Here is a 22258-nt window from a genome sequence, read left to right on the forward strand (position 1 = left end):
AACCATTGCGTATCAAAGCTGACATGACAACCTGGGGACCAATACCCACCACCGGGCAGCCATCGCCGTGATCCTGTTGTGACTATTCATGTGATGTTTCAGCTAATCCCCATCCATTGTGTAGGATTGTCTGTGTCATTTTACACAGTGAAATGGTGTCAGCGTACGCAAGAAATGATCGATATCAGGGTTTTTTTGTTTAGTGGAATAGGAATTAATTGAACTGTCAAACGTCAACGATCATTTAAATACCACTCAGAAAGCAATCCCGTCAACAATGAGAGCGTCGACCTGGTTGCTGTGTGTTCACGTTGCCATAGTAACCTGAAGTCCCTGAAAGAGGAAGAGCAAGTCAAGTGAGGCCTCTGGGACATTAACCTCTCAAGCTCCACAGACAGAGGGTTCAGCCAAGTCAAGTAGCAATTTGTGACTGACGCCATTTCAGGGATTTTTTTGCCCGTTGTAAATAATTTAATGATCATGAAAAGTACACTCTAATATCACTTTCCCAGAGAAGAGGTAGAGATGTTTGATGTTGAAAATGTCCAAGATTAAGCAAATCTCTCAGCTACGCTCTGAACATGATAAGCACAGCTTTAAAAAGATCTCAGATAGCAACATCAAACCCTTTGAGATCACAAATATACCTTTTATCTGTGTTTCTCACAAGGATCATGTGGTTTTAACAAGGTGTCAATTTCAGGTGCAAGATACACTTGTTGACCCGGATTTTGTCCACTGAATGAAAAGCTTGCATTAAATATAATCATATCTATTTCCGATATGGAATCTTCCTTAGAAGTGTATCCTCTTCTTCTCTAGGTATTATGCCATCTGCTGCCAGCCGCTGGTCTACAGGAAGAAGATGACATCACTGAGAGTGGCTCTAATGTTAGGAGGATGCTGGGTAATCCCCACCTTTATATCCTTTCTACCCATTATGCAAGGATGGAACAGTATTGGAATAGACCATTTGGTGAGTTAAAACTATTTTCTGTTTTTATGTGTGTATACACTGCAAATTTTTTGACAAACCATGCAGTAAAACAAGGTAAAATGAAACGTGTTGTTTTGACTGTGCTACCTATATTGTAACTAATTCCATATGACGTCAAGGACACACAACCAAAAGGGTTTTAGTGAAGATCTGTTCCATGTGCTATAGGGCACATGCTACCTGTTTCAGAGGATCACCTCCCAGCAGACTGAGATTGAATCTGTGTCTAGGATATGATACTGAAGTAGTAAAACCCACCTCCCACTGCTGCTCAGATGAAAACAATGGTTGAAGTAGTAAAACCCACCTCCCACTGCTGCTCAGATGAAAACAATGGTTGAAGTAGTAAAACCCACCTCCCACTGCTGCTCAGATGAAAACAATGGTTGAAACAGTAAAACCCACCTCCCACTGCTGCTCAGATGAAAACAATGGTTGAAGTAGTAAAACCCACTGCTGCTCAGATGAAAACCCACCTCCCACTGCTGCTCAGATGAAAACAATGGTTGAAACAGTAAAACCCACCTCCCACTGCTGCTCATGAAAACATGAAAACAATGATGTTGAAACAGTAAAAACCTCCCACTGCTGCTCAGATGAAAACAATGGTTGAAACAGTAAAACCCACCTCCCACTGCTGCTCAGATGAAAACAATGGTTGAAAACAATGCTGCTCAGATGAAAACAATGGTGAAACAGTAAAACCCACCTCCCACTGCTGCTCAGATGAAAACAATGGTTGAAACAGTAAAACCCACCTCCCACTGCTGCTCAGATGAAAACAATGGTTGAAACAGTAAAACCCACCTCCCACTGCTGCTCAGATGAAAACAATGGTTGAAACAGTAAAACCCACCTCCCACTGCTGCTCAGATGAAAACAATGGTTGAACTGCTGCTCAGTAAAACCAGTACCTCCCACTGCTGCTCAGATGAAAACAATGGTTGAAACAGCTCCCACTGCTGCTCAGATGAAAACAATGGTTGAAACAGTAAAACCCACCTCCCACTGCTGCTCAGATGAAAACAATCAATGCTGCTCAGATGAAAACAATGAGTAGTGAAAAGCCCACCTCCCACTGCTGCTCAGATGAAAACAATGGTTGAAGCAGTAAAAACCTCCCACCTCAGATGAAAACAATGGTTGTAAAACCCACCTCCCACTGCTGCTCAGATGAAAACAATGGTTGAAACAGTAAAACCCACCTCTCACTGCTGCTCATATGAAAACAATGGTTGAAGCAGTAAAACCTACCTCCCACTGCTGCTCATATGAAAACAATGGTTGAAGCAGTAAAACCTACCTCCTGCTACTGCTCATGAAAACAATGATTGAAGTAGTAAAGCCTACCTCCCACTGCTGCTCATATGAAAACAATGATTGAAGTAGTAAAGCCCACCTCCCACTGTTGCTCATATGAAAACAATGGTTGAAACAGTAAAACCCACCTCCCGCTGCTGATCATATGAAAACAAATCAAATCAAATTTATTTATATAGCCCTTCTTACATCAGCTGATATATCAAAGTGCTGTACAGAAACCCAGCCTAAATCCCCAAACAGCAAGCAATGCAGGTGTAGAAGCACGGTGGCTAGGAAAAACTCCCTAGAAAGGCCAAAACCTAGGAAGAAACCTAGAGAGGAACCAGGCTATGTAGGGTGGCCAGTCCTCTTCTGGCTGTGCCGGGTGGAGATTATAACAGAACATGGCCAAGATGTTCAAATGTTCATAAATGACCAGCATGGTCGAATAATAATAAGGCAGAACAGTTGAAACTGGAGCAGCAGCACGGCCAGGTGGACTGGGGACAGCAAGGAGTCATCATGTCAGGTAGTCCTGGGGCATGGTCCTAGGGCTCAGGTCCTCAGAGAGAGAAAGAGAGAGAGAAGGAGAGAATTAGAGAACGTACACTTAGATTCACACAGGACACTGAATTGGACAGGAGAAGTACTCCAGATATAACAAACTGACCCAGCCCCCGACACAAACTACTGCAGCATAAATACTGGAGGCTGAGACAGGAGGGGTCAGGAGACACTGTGGCCCCATCCGAGGACACCCCCGGACAGGTCCAAACAGGAAGGATATAACCCCACCCACTTTGCCAAAGCACCGCCCCCACACCAGGGATATCTTCAACCACCAACTTACCATCCTGAGACAAGGCTGAGTATAGCCCACAAAGATCTCCGCCATGGCACAACCCAAGGGGGGGCGCCAACCCAGACAGGATGACCACATCAGTGAATCAACCCACTCAGGTGACGCACCCCTTTCAGGGCTGGCATGAGAGAGCCCCAGTAAGCCAGTGACTCAGCCCCTGTAATAGGGTTAGAGGCAGAGAATCCCAGTGCAAAGAGGGGAACCGGCCAGGCAGAGACAGCAAGGGCGGTTCGTTGCTCCAGAGCCTTTCCGTTCACCTTCCTACTCCTGGGCCAGACTACACTCAATCATATGACCCACTGAAGAGATGAGTCTTCAGTAAAGACTTAAAGGTTGAGACCGAGTTTGCGTCTCTGACATGGGTAGGCAGACCGTTCCATAAAAATGGAGCTCTATAGGAGAAAGCCCTGCCTCCAGCTGTTTGCTTAGAAATTCTAGGGACAATTAGGAGGCCTGCGTCTTGTGACCATAGCGTACGTGTAGGTATGTACGGCAGGACCAAATCAGAGAGATAGGTAGGAGCAAGCCCATGTAATGCTTTATAGGTTAGCAGTAAAACCTTGAAATCAGCCCTTGTTTTACAGGAAACCAGTGTAGGGAGGCTAGCACTGGAGTAATATGATCAAATGTTTTGTTTCTAGTCAGGATTCTAGCAGCCGTATTTAGCACTAACTGAAGTTTCTTTAGTGCTTTATCTGGGTAGCCGGAAAGTAGAGCATTGCAGTAGTCTAACCTAGAAGTGACAAAAGCATGGATTAATTTTTCTGCATTTTTGGACAGAAAGTTTCTGATTTTTGCAATGTTACGTAGATGGAAAAAAGCTGTCCTTGAAATGGTCTTGATATGTTCTTCAAAAGAGAGATCAGGGTCCAGAGTAATGCCGAGGTCCTTCACAGTTTTATTTGAGACGTCTGTACAACCATTAAGATTAATTGTCAGATTCAACAGAAGATCTCTTTGTTTCTTGGGACCTAGAACAAGCATCTCTGTTTTGTCCGAGTTTAAAAGTAGAAAGTTTGCAGCCATCCACTTCCTTATGTCTGAAACACATGCTTCTAGCAAGGGCAGTTTTGGGGCTTCACCATGTTTCATTGAAATGTACAGCTGTGTGTCATCCGCATAGCAGTGAAAGTTAACATTATGTTTTCAAATAACATCCCCAAGAGGTAAAATATATAGTGAAAACAATAGTGGTCCTAAAACGGAACCTTGAGGAACAACAAAATTTACAGTTGATTTGTCTGAGGACAAACCATTCACAGAGACAAACTGATATCTTTCCGACAGATAAGATCTAAACCAGGCCAGAACTTATCCGTGTAGACCAATTTGGGTTTCCAATCTTTCCAAAAGAATGTGGTGATCGATGGTATCAAAAGCAGCACTAAGGTCTAGGAGCACGAGGACAGATGCAGAGCCTCGGTCCGATGTCATTAAAATGTCATTAACCACCTTCACAAGTGCTGTTTCAGTGCTATGATGGGGTCTAAAACCAGACTGAAGCATAAAGTATACATTGTTTGTCTTCAGGAAGGCAGTGAGTTGCTGCGCAACAGCCTTTTCTAAAAATTGAGAGGAATGGAAGATTCGACATAGGCCGATAGTTTTTTATATTTTCTGGGTCAAGGTTTGTCTTTTTCAAGAGAGGCTTTATTACTGCCACTTTTAGTGAGTTTGGTACACATCCGGTGGATAGAGAGCCGTTTATTATGTTCAACATAGGAGGGCCAAGCACAGGAAGCAGATCTTTCAGTAGTTTAGTTGGAATAGGGTCCAGTATGAAGCTTGAAGGTTTAGAGGCCATGATTATTTTCATCATTGTGTCAAGAGATCTAGTACTAAAACACTTGAGCGTCTCTCTTGATCCTAGGTCCTGGCAGAGTTTTGCAGACTCAGCACAACTGAGCTTTGAAGGAATACGCAGATTTAAAGAGGAGTCTGTAATTTGCTTTCTAATAATCATAATTTTTTCCTCAAAGAAGATCATGAATTTATCACTGCTAAAGTGAAAGTCATCCTCTCTTGGGGAATGCTGCTTTTTAGTTAGCTTTGCGACAGTATCAAAAAGGAATTTCGGATTGTTCTTATTTTCCTCAATTAAGTTAGAAAAATAGGATGATCGAGCAGCAGTAAGGGCTCTTCGGTACTGCACGGCACTGTCTTTCCAAGCTAGACGGAAGACTTCCAGTTTGGTGTGGCGCCATTTCCGTTCCAATTTTCTGGAAGCTTGCTTCAGAGCTCGGGTATTTTCTGTGTACCAGGGAGCTAGTTTCTTATGAGAAATGTTTTTAGTTTTTAGGGGTGCAACTCCATCTAGGGTACAAGGTTAAATTCAGTTCCTCAGTTAGCTGGTTAACTGATTTTTGTCCTCTGGCGTCCTTGGGTAGACAGAGGGAATCTGGAAGGACATCAAGGAATCTTTGTGTTGTCTGTGAATTTATAGCACGACTTTTGATGTTCCTTGGTTGGGGTCTGAGCAGATTATTTGTTGTAATTGCAAATGTAATAAAATGGTGGTCCGATAGTCCAGGTTTATGAGGAAAAGCATTAAGATCCACAACATTTATTCCATGGGACAAAAAAGGTCCAGCGTATGACTGTGACAGTGAGTGGGTCCAGAGACATGTTGGACAAAACTCACTTAGTCGATGATGGCTCCGAAAGCCTTCTGGAGTGGGTCTGTGGACTTTTCCATGTGAATATTAAAGTCACCAAAGATTAGAATATTATCTGCTATGACTACAAGGTCCGATAGGAATTCAGGGAACTCAGTGAGGAACGCTGTATATGGCCCAGGAGGCCTGTAAACAATAGCTATAAAAAGTGATTGAGTAGGCTGCATAGATTTCATGACTAAAAGCTCAAAAGACGAAAACGTCTTTTTTTTTTTTGTAAATTGAAATTTGCTACCGTAAATGTTAGCAACACCTCCACCTTTGCGTGATGCACGGGGGGGATATGGTCACTAGTGTAGCCAGGAGGTGAGGCCTCTGTCACGCCTTGGTCTTAGTATTTTGTGTTTTAGTTTATTAGTTAGTCAGGCCAGGGTGTGACATGGGTTTATTATGTATTGTATTTTCGTATCAGGGTTTGTAGTATTTGGGATTGTAGCTGAGTAGGGGTGTGTGTTAAATAGGTTTGGCTGCCTGAGGCGGTTCTCAATCAGTCAGGTGATTCTCGTTGTCTCTGATTGGGAACCGTATTTAGGTAGCCTGGGTTTCGCTTTGTATTTCGTGGGTGATTGTTCCTGTCTCTGTGTTAGTTTCACCAGTCAGGCTGTAATAGGTTTCACGTTCCATTTGTTGTTTTGTATTTATTAGTTATTCTTGTATAGTTCGTTTGTTTTGTTTCTCTAATAAACATGAGTAACCTACACGCTGCATTTCGGTCCGACTTTCTTGCGACAAACGAAGAACGCCGTTACAGAATCACCCACCACACTCGGACCAAGCAGCGTGTTAACAGGCAGGAGCTACAAGAGAGGCAACAGAAGCAGCTTCAGTGGGAGAGGCTACACCATTTGGAGAATTGGACATGGGAGGAGGAACTGGACGGAAAAGGACCCTGGGCTCAGCCTGGTGAATATCGCCGCCCCAAGGAGGAATTAGAAGCGGCTAAAGCGGAGAGGCGCTGGTATGAGGAGGCAGCACGGCGACGTGGATGGAAGCCCGAAAAGCAGCCCCAAAAACTTCTTGGGGGGGGCTATCAGGGAGTATGGCTGCGTCAGGTAGGAGACCTGCACAATCTCCCTGTGCTTACCGGGGGTCTAGAGAGACCGGGCAGGCACCGTGTTATGCAGTGGTGCGCACGGTGTCCCCAGTGCGGGTGCATAGCCCGGTGCGGTATATTTCAGCTCCGCGTATCGGCCGGGCTAGATTGAGCGTCGAGCCAAATGCCATGAAGCCGGCTCTACGCATCCGGTCCCCAGTGCGTCTCCTTGGGCCGGCTTACATGGCACCAGCCTTGCGCTCGGTGTCTCCGGTTTGCCTACATAGCCCAGTGCGGGCTATTTCTCCTCACAGCACTGGCAGGGCAACCGAGAGTATTCAACCAGGTAAGGTTGGGCAGGCACGGTGCTCAAGAGCTCCAGTGTGCCTGCACAGTCCGGTCTATCCAGTACCACCTCCACACCCCAGCCCTCCGGTAGCAGCTCCCCGCACTAGGCTTCCTGTGCGTGTCCTCGGCCCAATACCACCAGTGCCAGCACCACGCATCAGGCCTACAGTGCGCCTCGCCTCTCCTGTACTGTCGGAACCTTTCTCCTCTCCAGTGCTGCCGGAGCCTCCTGCCTGTTTGGAGCAGCTAGAGCTGCCAGTCTGCAAGGAGCTGCCAGTCTGCATGAAGCAGCCAGTGCTGCCAGTCTGCATGGAGCAGCTAGAGCTGCCAGTCTGCAAGGAGCTGCCAGTCTGCAAGGATCTGCCAGTCAACCAGACTCTTCCAGATCTGCCAGTCAGCCAGACTCTTCCAGATCTGCCAGTCAGCCAGACTCTTCCAGATCTGCCAGTCAGCCAGACTCTTCCAGATCTGCCAGACTCTTCCAGATCTGCCAGTCAGCCAGACTCTTCCAGATCTGCCAGTCAGCCAGACTCTTCCAGATCTGCCAGTCAGCCAGACTCTTCCAGATCTGCCAGTCAGCCAGACTCTTCCAGATCCGCCAGTTGGCCAGGATCCGCCAGTTGGCCAGGATCCGCCAGTCGGGCAGGATCCGCCAGTCGGCCAGGATCTGCCGGATTCAACTGCCTGGCTGGGCTTCTTCTCAGTACCGGGCTTCTTCTCAGTACCGGGCTTCTTCTCAGTCCCGAGCTGCCCCTCAGTCCCGAGCTGCCCCTCAGTCCCGAGCTGCCCCTCAGTCCCGAGCTGCCCCTCAGTCCCGAGCTGCCCCTCAGTCCCGAGCTGCCCCTCAGTCCCGAGCTGCCCCTCAGTCCCGAGCTGCCCCTCAGTCCCGAGCTGCTCCTCTGTTATGTAGGGAAAACACCTCTGGGTGAGGACTATTCGGCCATGGTCGGCGGTGAGGGTGGATCATCCCAGGACGCGAAGGGGAGGAACAATGACATTTATGAAGTGGGGTCCACGTCCGGAGCCGGAACCGCCACCATGGACAGACGCCCACCCGGACCCTCCCTATGGTTTTGAGGTGCGTTCGGGAGTCCGCACCTTAGGGGGGGGGGTTCTGTCACGCCTTGGTCTTAGTATTTTGTGTTTTAGTTTATTAGTTAGTCGGGCCAGGGTGTGACATGGGTTTATTATGTATTGTATTTTCGTATCGGGGTTTGTAGTATTTGGGATTGTAGCTGAGTAGGGGTGTGTGTTAAATAGGTTTGGCTGCCTGAGGCGGTTCTCAATCAGAGTCAGGTGATTCTCGTTGTCTCTGATTGGGAACCATATTTAGGTAGCCTGGGTTTCGCTTTGTATTTCGTGGTTGTTCCTGTCTCTGTGTTAGTTTCACCAGTCAGGCTGTAATAGGTTTCACGTTCCATTTGTTGTTTTGTATTTATTAGTTATTCTTGTATAGTTCGTTTGTTTTGTTTCTCTAATAAACATGAGTAACCTACACGCTGCATTTCGGTCCGACTTTCTTGCGACAAACGAAGAACGCCGTTACAGACTCATTTAACACAGTAAATTCATCAGGCTTAAGCCATGTTTCAGTCAGGCCAATCACATCAAGATTATGATCAGTGATTAGTTCATTGACTATAATTGCCTGTGAAGTAAGGGATCTAACATTAAGTAGTCCTATTTTGAGATGTGAGGTATCATGATCTCTTTCAATAATGACAGGAATGGAGGTGGTCTTTATCCTAGTGAGATTGCTAAGGCGAACACCGCCATGTTTAGTTTTGCCCAACCTAGGTCGAGGCACAGACACGGTCTCAATGGTGATAGCTGAGCTGACTACACTGACTGTGCTAGTGGCAGACTCCACTATGCTGGCAGGCTGGCTAACAGCCTGCTGCCTGGCCTGCACCCTATTTCATTGTGGAGCTAGAGGAGTTAGAGCCCTGTCTATGTTGGTAGATAAGATGAGAGCACCCCTCCAGCTTGGATGGAGTCCGTCACTCCTCAGCAGGTCAGGCTTGGTCCTGTTTGTGGGTGAGTCCCAGAAAGAGGGCCAATTATCTACAAATTCTATCTTTTGGGAGGGGCAGAAAACAGTTTTCAACCAGCGATTGAGTTTTGAGACTCTGCTGTAGAGCTCATCACTCCCCCTAACTGGGAGGGGGCCAGAGACAATTACTCGATGCCAACACATCTTTCTAGCTGATTTACACGCAGAAGCTATGTTGCGCTTGGTGATCTCTGACTGCTTCATCCTAACATCGTTGGTGCCGACGTGGATAACAATATCTCTATACTCTCTACACTCGCCAGTTTTAGCTTTAGCCAGCACCATCTTCAGATTAGCCTTAACGTCGGTAGCCCTGCCCCCTGGTAAACAGTGTATGATCGCTGGATGATTCGTTTTATGTCTAATACTGCGGGTAATGGAGTCGCCAATGACTAGAGTTTTCAATTTGTCAGAGCTAATGGTGGGAAGCTTCGTTGTCTCAGACCCCGTAACGGGAGGAGTAAAGACCAGAGAAGACTCGGCCTCTGACTCCGGCTCGCTACTTAATGGGGAAAACCGGTTGAAAGTTTCTGGGCTGAATGAGCGACACCGGTTGAGCATTCCTACAGCATTTCCCTCCAGAAACCGTGAGAAAGTTGTCCGTCTGCGGGGACTGTGCCAAGGGATTTATACTACTATCTGTACTTACTGGTGGCACAGACGCTGTTTCATCCTTTCCTACACTGAAATTACCCTTGTCTAACGATTGCGTCTGAAGCTGGGGTTGCAGCACAGCTATCCTCGCCATAAGGCAATCGTTCTCCTGTATATTATGAGTACAGCGACTGCAATTAGAAGGCATCATGTTAATGTTACTACTTATCTTCGGCTGTTGGAGGTCTTGACGAATCGTGTCCAGATAAAGCGTCCGGAGTGAAAAAGTTGGAGGGGAAGAAAAAAATTATATATATATATATAAGTAAAAACCGTAAAGTTGTCAGGTAGCAAAATAGGTTGGCAACAAAACGCACAGCACAGCAACTCAAACAAGTCTGCAAGTTGTGACCGGAAATGACGTCTAGGGGGTCTGCTCACAGAACAGGCAAGGTTGGTTGAAACAGTAAAACCCACCTCCCACTGCTGCTCATATGAAAACAATGGTTGAAACAGTAAAGCCCACCTGCTGCTACTGCTCATATGAAAACAATGGCTGGAAGTGAAAGCTCAATGAAAGACATTGGAGGACTGATACTGTGTGATTATGCTCAAATGAAACAACAGGGAGTCTGAATCGAAATGTCAGACCCAATTCTAATGTACCAACCCAAAACAAATGGACAGGGGGAGAGGGTGATGTAATGAAAAGTATTGGTTGAGATGGGGTAACCCTGTCTATCATAATCATGAACTAGGGAATGGGATGAATATATTTAAAAACAGGACAACACAGACCCTGAAATACTGGTTTTGTTAGATTTGTTTAAATGGAGGACATTTTACATTTACATTTAAGTCATTTAGCAGACGCTCTTATCCAGAGCGACTTACAAATTGGTGAATTCACCTTCTGACATCCAGTGGAACAGCCACTTTACAATAGTGGATCTAAATCATTAAGGGGGGAGGGGGGTGAGAAGGATTACTTATCCTATCCTAGGTATTCCTTGAAGAGGTGGGGTTTCAGGTGTCTCCGGAAGGTGGTGATTGACTCCGCTGTCCTGGCGTCGTGAGGGAGTTTGTTCCACCATTGGGGGGCCAGAGCAGCGAACAGTTTTGACTGGGCTGAGCGGGAACTGTACTTCCTCAGTGGTAGGGAGGCGAGCAGGCCAGAGGTGGATGAACGCAGTGCCCTTGCTTGGGTGTAGGGCCTGATCAGAGCCTGGAGGTACTGCGGTGCCGTTCCCCTCACAGCTCCGTAGGCAAGCACCATGGTCTTGTAGCGGATGCGAGCTTCAACTGGAAGCCAGTGGAGAGAGCGGAGGAGCGGGGTGACGTGAGAGAACTTGGGAAGGTTGAACACCAGACGGGCTGCGGCGTTCTGGATGAGTTGTAGGGGTTTAATGGCACAGGCAGGGAGCCCAGCCAACAGCGAGTTGCAGTAATCCAGACGGGAGATGACAAGTGCCTGGATTAGGACCTGCGCCGCTTCCTGTGTGAGGCAGGGTCGTACTCTGCGGATGTTGTAGAGCATGAACCTACAGGAACGGGCCACCGCCATGATGTTGGTTGAGAACGACAGGGTGTTGTCCAGGATCACGCCAAGGTTCTTAGCGCTCTGGGAGGAGGACACAATGGAGTTGTCAACCGTGATGGCGAGATCATGGAACGGGCAGTCCTTCCCCGGGAGGAAGAGCAGCTCCGTCTTGCCGAGGTTCAGCTTGAGGTGGTGATCCGTCATCCACACTGATATGTCTGCCAGACATGCAGATGCGATTCGCCACCTGGTCATCAGAAGGGGGAAAGGAGAAGATTAATTGTGTGTCATCTGCATAGCAATGATAGGAGAGACCATGTGAGGTTATGACAGAGCCAAGTGACTTGGTGTATAGCGAGAATAGGAGAGGGCCTAGAACAGAGCCCTGGGGGACACCAGTGGTGAGAGCGCGTGGCGAGGAGACAGATTCTCGCCACGCCACCTGGTAGGAGCGACCTGTCAGGAAGGACGCAATCCAAGCGTGGGCCGCGCCGGAGATGCCCAACTCGGAGAGGGTGGAGAGGAGGATCTGATGGTTCACAGTATCGAAGGCAGCCGATAGGTCTAGAAGGATGAGAGCAGAGGAGAGAGAGTTAGCTTTAGCAGTGCGGAGCGCCTCCGTGATACAGAGAAGAGCAGTCTCAGTTGAATGACTAGTCTTGAATCCTGACTGATTTGGATCAAGAAGGTCATTCTGAGAGAGATAGCGGGAGAGCTGGCCAAGGACGGCACGTTCAAGAGTTTTGGAGAGAAAAGAAAGAAGGGATACTGGTCTGTAGTTGTTGACATCGGAGGGATCGAGTGTAGGTTTTTTCAGAAGGGGTGCAACTCTCGCTCTCTTGAATACGGAAGGGACGTAGCCAGCGGTCAGGGATGAGTTGATGAGCGAGGTGAGGTAAGGGAGAAGGTCTCCGGAAATGGTCTGGAGAAGAGAGGAGGGGATAGGGTCAAGCGGGCAGGTTGTTGGGCGGCCGGCCGTCACAAGAAGCGAGATTTCATCTGGAGAGAGAGGGGAGAAAGAGGTCAGAGCACAGGGTAGGGCAGTGTGAGCAGAACCAGCGGTGTCGTTTGACTTAGCAAACGAGGATCGGATGTCGTCGACCTTCTTTTCAAAATGGTTGACGAAGTCATCTGCAGAGAGGGAGGAGGGGGGGAGGGGGAGGAGGATTCAGGAGGGAGGAGAAGGTGGCAAAGAGCTTCCTAGGGTTAGAGGCAGATGCTTGGAATTTAGAGTGGTAAAAAGTGGCTTTAGCAGCAGAGACAGAGGAGGAAAATGTAGAGAGGAGGGAGTGAAAGGATGCCAGGTCCGCAGGGAGGCGAGTTTTCCTCCATTTCCGCTCGGCTGCCCGGAGCTCTGTTCTGTGAGCTCGCAATGAGTCATCGAGCCACGGAGCGGGAGGGGAGGACCGAGCCGGCCTGGAGGATAGGGGACATAGAGAGTCAAAGGATGCAGAAAGGGAAGAGAGGAGGGTTGAGGAGGCAGAATCAGGAGATAGGTTGGAGAAGGTATGAGCAGAGGGAAGAGATGATAGGATGGAAGAGGAGAGAGTAGCGGGGGAGAGAGAGCGAAGGTTGGGACGGCGCGATACCATCCGAGTAGGGGCAGTGTGGGAAGTGTTGGATGAGGGCGAGAGGGAAAAGGATACAAGGTAGTGGTCGGAGACTTGGAGGGGAGTTGCAATGAGGTTAGTGGAAGAACAGCATCTAGTAAAGTCGCCCAGGACTGTTAGAGGTGAGCCGTCCTTAGGAAAGGAGCTTATCAAGGCATCAAGCTCATTGATGAACTCTCCGAGGGAACCTGGAGGGCGATAAATGATAAGGATGTTAAGCTTGAAAGGGCTGGTAACTGTGACAGCATGGAATTCAAAGGAGGCGATAGACAGATGGGTAAGGGGAGAGAGAGAGAATGACCACTTGGGAGAGATGAGGATCGCGGTGCCACCACCCCGCTGACCAGAAGCTCTCGGGGTGTGCGAGAACACGTGGGCGGACAAAGAGAGAGCAGTAGGAGTAGCAGTGTTATCTGTGGTGATCCATGTTTCCGTCAGTGCCAAGAAGTCGAGGGACTGGAGGGAGGCATAGGCTGAGATGAACTCTGCCTTGTTGGCCGCAGATCGGCAGTTCCAGAGGCTACCGGAGACCTGGAACTCCACGTGGGTCGTGCGCGCTGGGACCACCAGATTAGGGTGGCCGCGGCCACGCGGTGTGGAGCGTTTGTATGGTCTGTGCAGAGAGGAGAGAACAGGGATAGATAGACACATAGTTGACAGGCTACAGAAGAGGCTACGCTAATGCAAAGGAGATTGGAATGACAAGTGGACTACACGTCTCGAATGTTCAGAAAGTTAAGCTTACGTAGCAAGAATCTTATTGACTAAAATGATTGAAATGCTACAGTACTGCTGGAGTAGGCTAGCTGGCAGTGGCTGCGTTGTTGACTTTGTAGGCTAGCTGGTAATGGCTGCGATGTTGACACTACACTAATCAAGTCGTTCCGTCGAGTGTAATAGTTTCTACAGTGCTGCTATTCGGGGGCTAGCTGGCTAGCTAGCAGGTTGATTGCGTTACGTTACCTTAAAAGAACGACAATAGCTGGCTAGCTAACCTAGAAAATCGCTCTAGGCTACACAAATTGTCTTAGATACAAAGACGGCTATGTAGCTAGCTAGCTACGATCAAACAAATCAAACCGTTGTACTGTAATAGTTTCTACAGTCGTTTCTTTCTCTTTCTAATAATACTGTTCAGGTATGAACTGTGATTTGACTCCTGAAGGTAATGTCATAAAGTTTTGTTTAATAATCATATTATTTGGTCCGTTGTTGAGTATTTACATCAGGGATTGGCAACCTACCCCCTTTTGAAGGCCCTTGTATCACCCCCCCCCAAAAAAAAAAAAAAAATATTACTCTCTGCACCTACTGTAACATCTGCTAATGTTTGTGCGACCAATAAACTTTGATTCACATTTTTGAATACAGCACGTCTCTGATCTTATCAATATCAAGGGATTTTATTTCATCATAATAGTAGATTACGGTATATATTGTACTTTATATGTTTCTACTATACAGACATACATTTTCATTATGTCGTTCTCAAAATATGTTGTAGATAAACCAATATGCATTAAAATTGGTCGGCTTTAAATGACGAGCAGATTATAAAGGCTTTATATAGCGTTCAGGCAGAACATAAATGATCTGTAACCATATGACATGCTTTATATAGCATTCAGACATAACATACATGTGTTACAAATGATCTGTAACCATATGACATGCTTTATATAGCGTTCAGACAGAACATAAATGATCTGTAACCATATGACATGCTTTATATAGCGTTCAGACATAACATAAATGATCTGTAACCATATGACATGCTTTATATAGCGTTCAGGCCGAACATAAATGATCTGTAACCATATGACATGCTTTATATAGCATTCAGACAGAACATAAATGATCTGTAACCATATGACATGCTTTATATAGCGTTCAGGCCGAACATAAATGATCTGTAACCATATGACATGCTTTATATTAGCGTTCAGACAGAACATAAATGATCTGTAACCATATGACATGCTTTATATAGCGTTCAGACAGAACATAAATGATCTGTAACCATATGACATGCTTTATATAGCGTTCAGACATAACATAAATGATCTGTAACCATATGACATGCTTTATATAGCGTTCAGGCCGAACATAAATGATCTGTAACCATATGACATGCTTTATATAGCGTTCAGACAGAACATAAATGATCTGTAACCATATGACATGCTTTATATAGCGTTCAGACAGAACATAAATGATCTGTAACCATATGACATGCTTTATATAGCGTTCAGACAGAACATAAATGATCTGTAACCATATGACATGCTTTATATAGCGTTCAGACAGAACATAAATGATCTGTAACCATATGACATGCTTTATATAGCGTTCAGACAGAACATACATGTGTTACAAATGATCTGTAACCATATGACATGCTTTATATAGCGTTCAGGCCGAACATAAATGATCTGTAACCATATGACATGCTTTATATAGCGTTCAGACAGAACATACATGTGTTACAAATGATCTGTAACCATATGACTTGCTTTATATAGCGTTCAGACAGAACATAAATGATCTGTAACCATATGACATGCTTTATATAGCGTTCAGACAGAACATACATGTGTTACAAATGATCTGTAACCATATGACATGCTTTATATAGCGTTCAGACAGAACATAAATGATCTGTAACCATATGACATGCTTTATATAGCGTTCAGACAGAACATACATGTGTTACAAATGATCTGTAACCATATAACATGCTTTATATAGCGTTCAGACAGAACATACATGTGTTAAAAATGATCTGTAACCATATGCTTGCTTTATATATATATATATATTTTTTTTTTTTTCACCTTTATTTAACCAGGTAGGCTAGTTGAGAACAAGTTCTCATTTGCAACTGCGACCTGGCCAAGATAAAGCATAGCAGTGTGAACAGACAACACAGAGTTACACATGGAGTAAACAATTAACAAGTCAATAACACAGTAGAAAAAAAAGTGGAGTCTATATACATTGTGTGCAAAAGGCATGAGGAGGTAGGCGAATAATTACAATTTTGCAGATTAACACTGGGGTGATAAATGATCAGATGGTCATGTACAGGTAGAGATGTTGGTGTGCAAAAGAGCAGAAAAGTAAATAAATAAAAACAATATGGGGATGAGGTAGGTGAAAATGGGTGGGCTATTTACCAGTAGACTATGTACAGCTGCAGCGATCGGTTAGCTGCTCAGATAGCAGATGTTTGAAGTTGGTGAGGGAGATAAAAGTCTCCAACTTCAGGGATTTTTGCAGTTCGTTCCAGTCGCAGGCAGCAGAGTATTGGAACGAAAGGCGGCCAAATGAGGTGTTGGCTTTAGGGATGATCAGTGAGATACACCTGCTGGAGCGCGTGCTACGGATGGGTGTTGCCATCGTGATCAGTGAACTGAGATAAGGCGGAGCTTTACCTAGCATGGACTTGTAGATTACCTGGAGCCAGTGGGTCTGGAGACGAATATGCAGCGAGGGCCAGCCGACTAGATAGCGTTCAGACAGAACATACATGTGTTACAAATGATCTGTAACCATATGACATGCTTTATATAGCGTTCCGACAGAACATACATGTGTTACAAATGATCTGTAACCATATGTCATGCTTTATATAGCGTTCAGACACAACATAAACGATCTGTAACCATATGACATGCTTTATATAGCGTTCAGGCAGAACATAAATGATCTGTAACCATATGACATGCTTTATATAGCGTTCAGACAGAACATACATGTGTTACAAATGATCTGTAACCATATGACTTGCTTTATAAAGGGTCCATAAAGATTTTCCATATTCACAACAATACTTAAACCACATCAGGGGGCGACTTTGAAGTCTGTATAGTGTAGTTGCCGTTTAATTCAGTACACAAGCCCTCAATGTTGTTTGATTAGATGTTTTTCTGTAGCACAGTAAGAGGACATGTGGTGATTGTGTATTCCATATACAATGATTTGAATTTTTCCCCCTACCTTGTCACAACACAACTGATTGGCTCAAACGCATTAGGAAGGAAAGAAATTCCACAAATTCACTTTTTAGAAGGCACGCCTGTTAATTGAAATGCTTTCCATTTGACTACTGTACCTCATGAAGCTGGTTGAGAGAATACCAAGAGTGTGCAAAGCTGTCATCAAGGGTAGTTATTTGAAGAATCTCAAATATAAAATATATCTGGATTTGTATAACACTTTAGTTGGTTACTACATGATTCCATGTGTGTTATTTCATAGTTTTGATGTCTTCACTATTATTCTACAATGTAAAAATGGTGTTCTAAAACTTTGACCGGTAACGTATACTATAATACAATTATAAAACTAACTATAAGATTTCACATTCCTTAACTGTAAAATTCATTTTGATATCTTTAGTGTTAGAGAAAATGTGCATATTTTATAAAGGTCTCTCTTGATCAAAACGTCTGCCCCCATCGCTGTGAACGTCTCAAGGAGCTTTAGCTTGGCTTCCTCATCTCATATTAATCTTGTCCATCTATGACAAACAGATAGTGTTAAAATGAATCTCTGAATGTACAATAGGGATGAAACGATTGTCCCCTGATGCACTACGATGTAAGTATTGCAGGCATGCGCCTTCGGCGGTCGACGTCACCGGTCTTCTAGCCCTCGTCGATCCATTTTTAATTTTCCATTTGTTTTGTCTTGTTTTCCCACACACCTGGTTTTCATTCCCTCGTTACGTGTTGTGTATTTAACCCTCTGTTCCCCCCATGTCTTTGTGTGGTATTGTTTGTTGTAAGTGCTTGTGCACATTTATTGTCTGGTGCGCGTCAGGTTTTGTACCCGTTCTTTATTATTCTGGATGCCGGTGGTTATATATATGTATAGTAAACTGCTCCGGTTATTACCCCGTTCTGCTCTCCTGCGTCTGACTTCGCTGCCACCAGTTACGCACCGCTTACATGCGCTTTGTTAGTGGTTGTGATGTAGGGTTGAGGCAGGAGGTGATGGACAGTGGGAGCAGATTAAATTGTAGGAGGGACATTCCAGCTTCAAGTGGTTTCAGATTTCAAATCCTACTTCACACAGGCCCAAAAAATATGGATATTTTGATCTACGTTGTCCACGGATCGATTTATAAGCAAACTTGTTGGTTAGAACCAGTACCAGAACCACGCAGATCCCCTAAACAGGGGACTTTACATCTGAGATTGTTAACAAAAGAGAAGAAAATCATATCAAAGTAATGCGAGCGTTGCATTGTAAAAGGCAGTTACCTAATATGAACATGTATTGCAATGTGAAATATGTATTTCCAGATGAGTGAAGAAGTGATTTTATATGATTTTGTGTTGTACTTTTACGCTGCTGCTACTCTGTTTATTATCTATGCATAGTCACTTTACCCCTACCTACACATACATATTACCTCAATTACTTCGACCAACCGTACCCCTGCACATTGACTCTGTACTGTAACCCCGTGTATATAGCCCTAGTTGTTATTTTATTGTGCAACTCATTTTAAAATTGTTATTTAGTAAATATTTTGTTTACTCTTATTTTTCTTAAAACTGCATTGTTGATTAAGGCCTTGTAAGTAAGCATTTCACTGTCTGTTCTACACCTGTTGTATTTGGCGCATGTGATGGATACAATTTGATTTGATGTGCTTGCAGTTTTCACAACTGCCCCTTGGATGATCTGTTTTGAGTTGTGCACTAAGAGTTGTGAACATGTACCACATGGTTGTGAACATGTACCACATGGTTGCGAACATGTACCACATGGTTGCGAACATGTACCACATTGTTGCAAACATGTACCACACGGTTGTGAACATGTACCACACGGTTGTGAACATGTAACACACGGTTGTGGACATGTACCACACGGCTGTGAACATGTACCACACGGCTGTGAACATGTACCACACGGCTGTGAACATGTACCACACGGTTGTGAACATGGAGCACACGGTTGTGGACATGGAGCACACGGTTGTGGACATGGAGCACACGGTTGTGGACATGGAGCACACGGTTGTGGACATGGAGCACACGGTTGTGAACATGTTCACAACCGTGTGGTCCATGTGCCACGCAGTTGTGAACATTGCACCAAAGTGATAAAAAAAACTGTAGCATGCAATAATGTAGCCTAAATTAAGTGTATTGATTTGCTCTTGACTCAAGTAGTAGTCTTAAATGCTCTATTCACCATCGAGGTGAGGGCGTGTCCTGTTTTTATCGGTCTTCACGTAATTCAATATAATCAATCAATCGTTCATTCACGTCATACGAGTCATTCATGACTTTGAAAGAGAGACTCAGCGAAATGACGTTGCCACGAGCAGCACCGCAGATATTGAGATGAGTGAGATACAAGACTTCTCTCTCACACAGTCACACACAGTATCTGCACATGTGCACGAGCCAGGGAACCAAAACAGCAGAGGAGTTGAGCCTCACGCTTCAACGCTCTTAGTTGTTGTGGAAATTGACCCACTATGATGTTTACTCTCTGCATCTAAGTCATATCGCTGAGTATTCCTTTAAATACAAACAAGCATTTTATTTTGAAATGAAATAACAAAGGGAGCCTTGAATAATTAAACAATAAATAAAGAATTAGCTTTTCTGCCAAACACCTATTTGAATAATCGTTCAAAAGCCTGGTGATTTGAATACATGTTTGATTAGTAAAACATTTGGATCAGTTATGGGTCTACTTTTGATAGTTTACAAGATCCAGCAAGGCACATTAGCAGGGCAGTCATACGCTGTGCGTACTGTATATATGCAGTGCTTATACCTATCAATCGTAGACTAGTGTAATTTATTTTCTCCAGAGTAGAGACAGGTATGACCTGAGGTGGCCAGAGATTCTAGCAGGGTGCCGGTGGAGGACAGTGATTAATGATCTGTTTCAAAGCCCTCATCTTCCCCACTCTGGACCTAGTCGCTACTTTCAGGAAATAGCATTGATGGAAGTTTGGTTTTGCACCATTCATCATTGCTCTCCTAGATACGTTTAAGGGTTTAGAAAATCTACTTGATGAACAGGAGCCTACAGGACTCCATTGTAAATGGTAGAAAACCCTGACAAGCTCAGTCCTCTTACCATAGACATAATTAATTGACAACATTTTTCACTGAACTGTATTGATCTGATTCATATAAACTTGCCATGTCATATACTTATTCTCTGAATGATTACCGTTCTGTGTCCGTGAAACTAATGTTTCATGAACTGACACATTAACCATGTGTTTTTTCTTCTTCTGTGGTGTGTGTGTGTGTGTGTGTGTGTGTGTGTGTGTGTGTGCCTCTGTGGTGGTGGTGGTGTTACCACATCTCAACCCCTTGGTAGATAGAGGAACGGAAGTTCAGCGGTGACACCGTCAACGCGACGGCGTGTGTCTTCATGGTCAACAAGCCCTACGCTCTGACGTGTTCCGTGGTGGCCTTCTACATCCCACTGGGGTTGATGGTGCTGGCCTACCAGCGCATCTATGTGACTGCACGGGAGCACGCACGCCAAATCAGTATGCTGCAACGGGCGGGGGCCGCCTCGGCGGACAGCGCCGACCACCAGCGCAACCACCGCATGCGTACAGAGACCAAGGCGGCCAAGACTCTGTGCATCATCATGGGCTGTTTCTGCCTGTGCTGGGCCCCTTTTTTTATCACCAATGTGGTGGACCCCTTTATAAACTACACAGTGCCGGGCCAGCTGTGGGCAGCATGCCTGTGGCTGGGCTACATTAACTCCATGCTTAATCCCATTCTCTATGCCTTCCTGAACAAGTCCTTCCGCCGTGCCTTCCTCATCATCCTCTGCTGTGGGAGAAAGCGTTACAGCGCCAGGCGGCCATCCATACTGGGGCCGGGGCCCCCCTGCTCGGCCACACAGATCAACGGCTCCACCCATGTGCTCAAGTAAGTGTCTACTTCCTCCTCACCTACCTGAGAGCCCTTCACTAACTCTCTACAGCCCACAGATACTCTTCAGATGGTGTTGGCGGCAGCTTGAGATTTTATTATTAATATATAGAATGGGTTTTTGGGCAGGGGAGACATGGATCAAGTCCATGTGAATGAACTGTAGCCTACATGACCACCAAGCAGCTGTCTTAACATTCCCACCATGTTCCTGGATCTGAGGACTGATGAGACATATTCATTTACACAGATGACCATCTACAAAAGACTGTTTGCTTTGCTGTGAGACTTGGTGAGCTAGAGACTTGCAGTAGTACATCAAGCAGCCGGCTTATTACATTTCAGCCACCCACCCAACTGTCCAATTTTAGAATTCTCAGACTATAATGGAATAACAACTGTATTGCTCTGTCCACTCAATGCATAATTAATTTATCCCCTTGGCTGTTCTAGTTGAGAGACCTGATGTATGTTACATGGCTATTATAGGGTCACTAGAAGTTAGACCTGATGTACGTTACATGGCTATTATAGGGTCACTAGAGGTTAGACCTGATGTACGTTACATGGCTATTACAGGGTCACCAGAGGTTAGACCTGATGTATGTTACATGGCTATTATAGGGTCACTAGAGGTTAGACCTGATGTATGTTACATGGCTATTATAGGGTCACTAGAGGTTAGACCTGATGTATGTTACATGGCTATTATAGGGTCACTAGAGGTTAGACCTGATGTATGTTACATGGCTATTATAGGGTCACTAGAGGTTAGACCTGATGTATGTTACATGGCTATTATAGGGTCACTAGAGGTTAGACCTGATGTATGTTACATGGCTATTATAGGGTCACTAGAGGTTAGACCTGATGTATGTTACATGGCTATTATAGGGTCACTAGAGGTTAGACCTGATGTATGCTACATGGCTATTATAGGGTCACTAGAGGTTAGACCTGGTGTATGTTACATGGCTATTATAGGGTCACTAGAGGTTAGACCTGATGTATGTTACATGGCTATTATAGGGTCACTAGAGGTTAGACCTGATGTATGTTACATGGCTATTATAGGGTCACTAGAGGTTAGACCTGATGTATGTTACATGGCTATTATAGGGTCACTAGAGGTTAGACCTGATGTATGTTACATGGCTATTATAGGGTCACTAGAGGTTAGACCTGATGTATGTTACATGGCTATTATAGGGTCACTAGAGGTTAGACCTGATGTATGCTACATGGCTATTATAGGGTCACTAGAGGTTAGACCTGGTGTATGTTACATGGCTATTATAGGGTCACTAGAG

At 45.2% G+C, this 22258-nt stretch overlaps 1 protein-coding gene across 3 annotated transcripts in view; it reads left to right on the plus strand.

Moving 5' to 3' along the window:
- The window catches only part of LOC135545704 (5-hydroxytryptamine receptor 4-like), a 179121-nt gene that overhangs the window by 115202 nt on the left and 41661 nt on the right, over positions 1 to 22258 (plus strand). For all 3 annotated transcript variants that reach the window (XR_010456492.1, XM_064973509.1, XM_064973510.1), the window contains 2 exons: positions 823 to 976; positions 20377 to 20945. Coding sequence is in view for 2 of the 3 variants with exons in the window: in XM_064973509.1 (XP_064829581.1) it covers positions 823 to 976; positions 20377 to 20945 (723 nt within the window). In the remaining variant the exon portion in view is untranslated. The remainder of the gene's footprint in view (positions 1 to 822; positions 977 to 20376; positions 20946 to 22258) is intronic.

The sequence above is a fragment of the Oncorhynchus masou genome, chromosome 9, assembly GCF_036934945.1.
Source record: "Oncorhynchus masou masou isolate Uvic2021 chromosome 9, UVic_Omas_1.1, whole genome shotgun sequence".
Taxonomy (NCBI): Eukaryota; Metazoa; Chordata; class Actinopteri; order Salmoniformes; family Salmonidae; genus Oncorhynchus; species Oncorhynchus masou.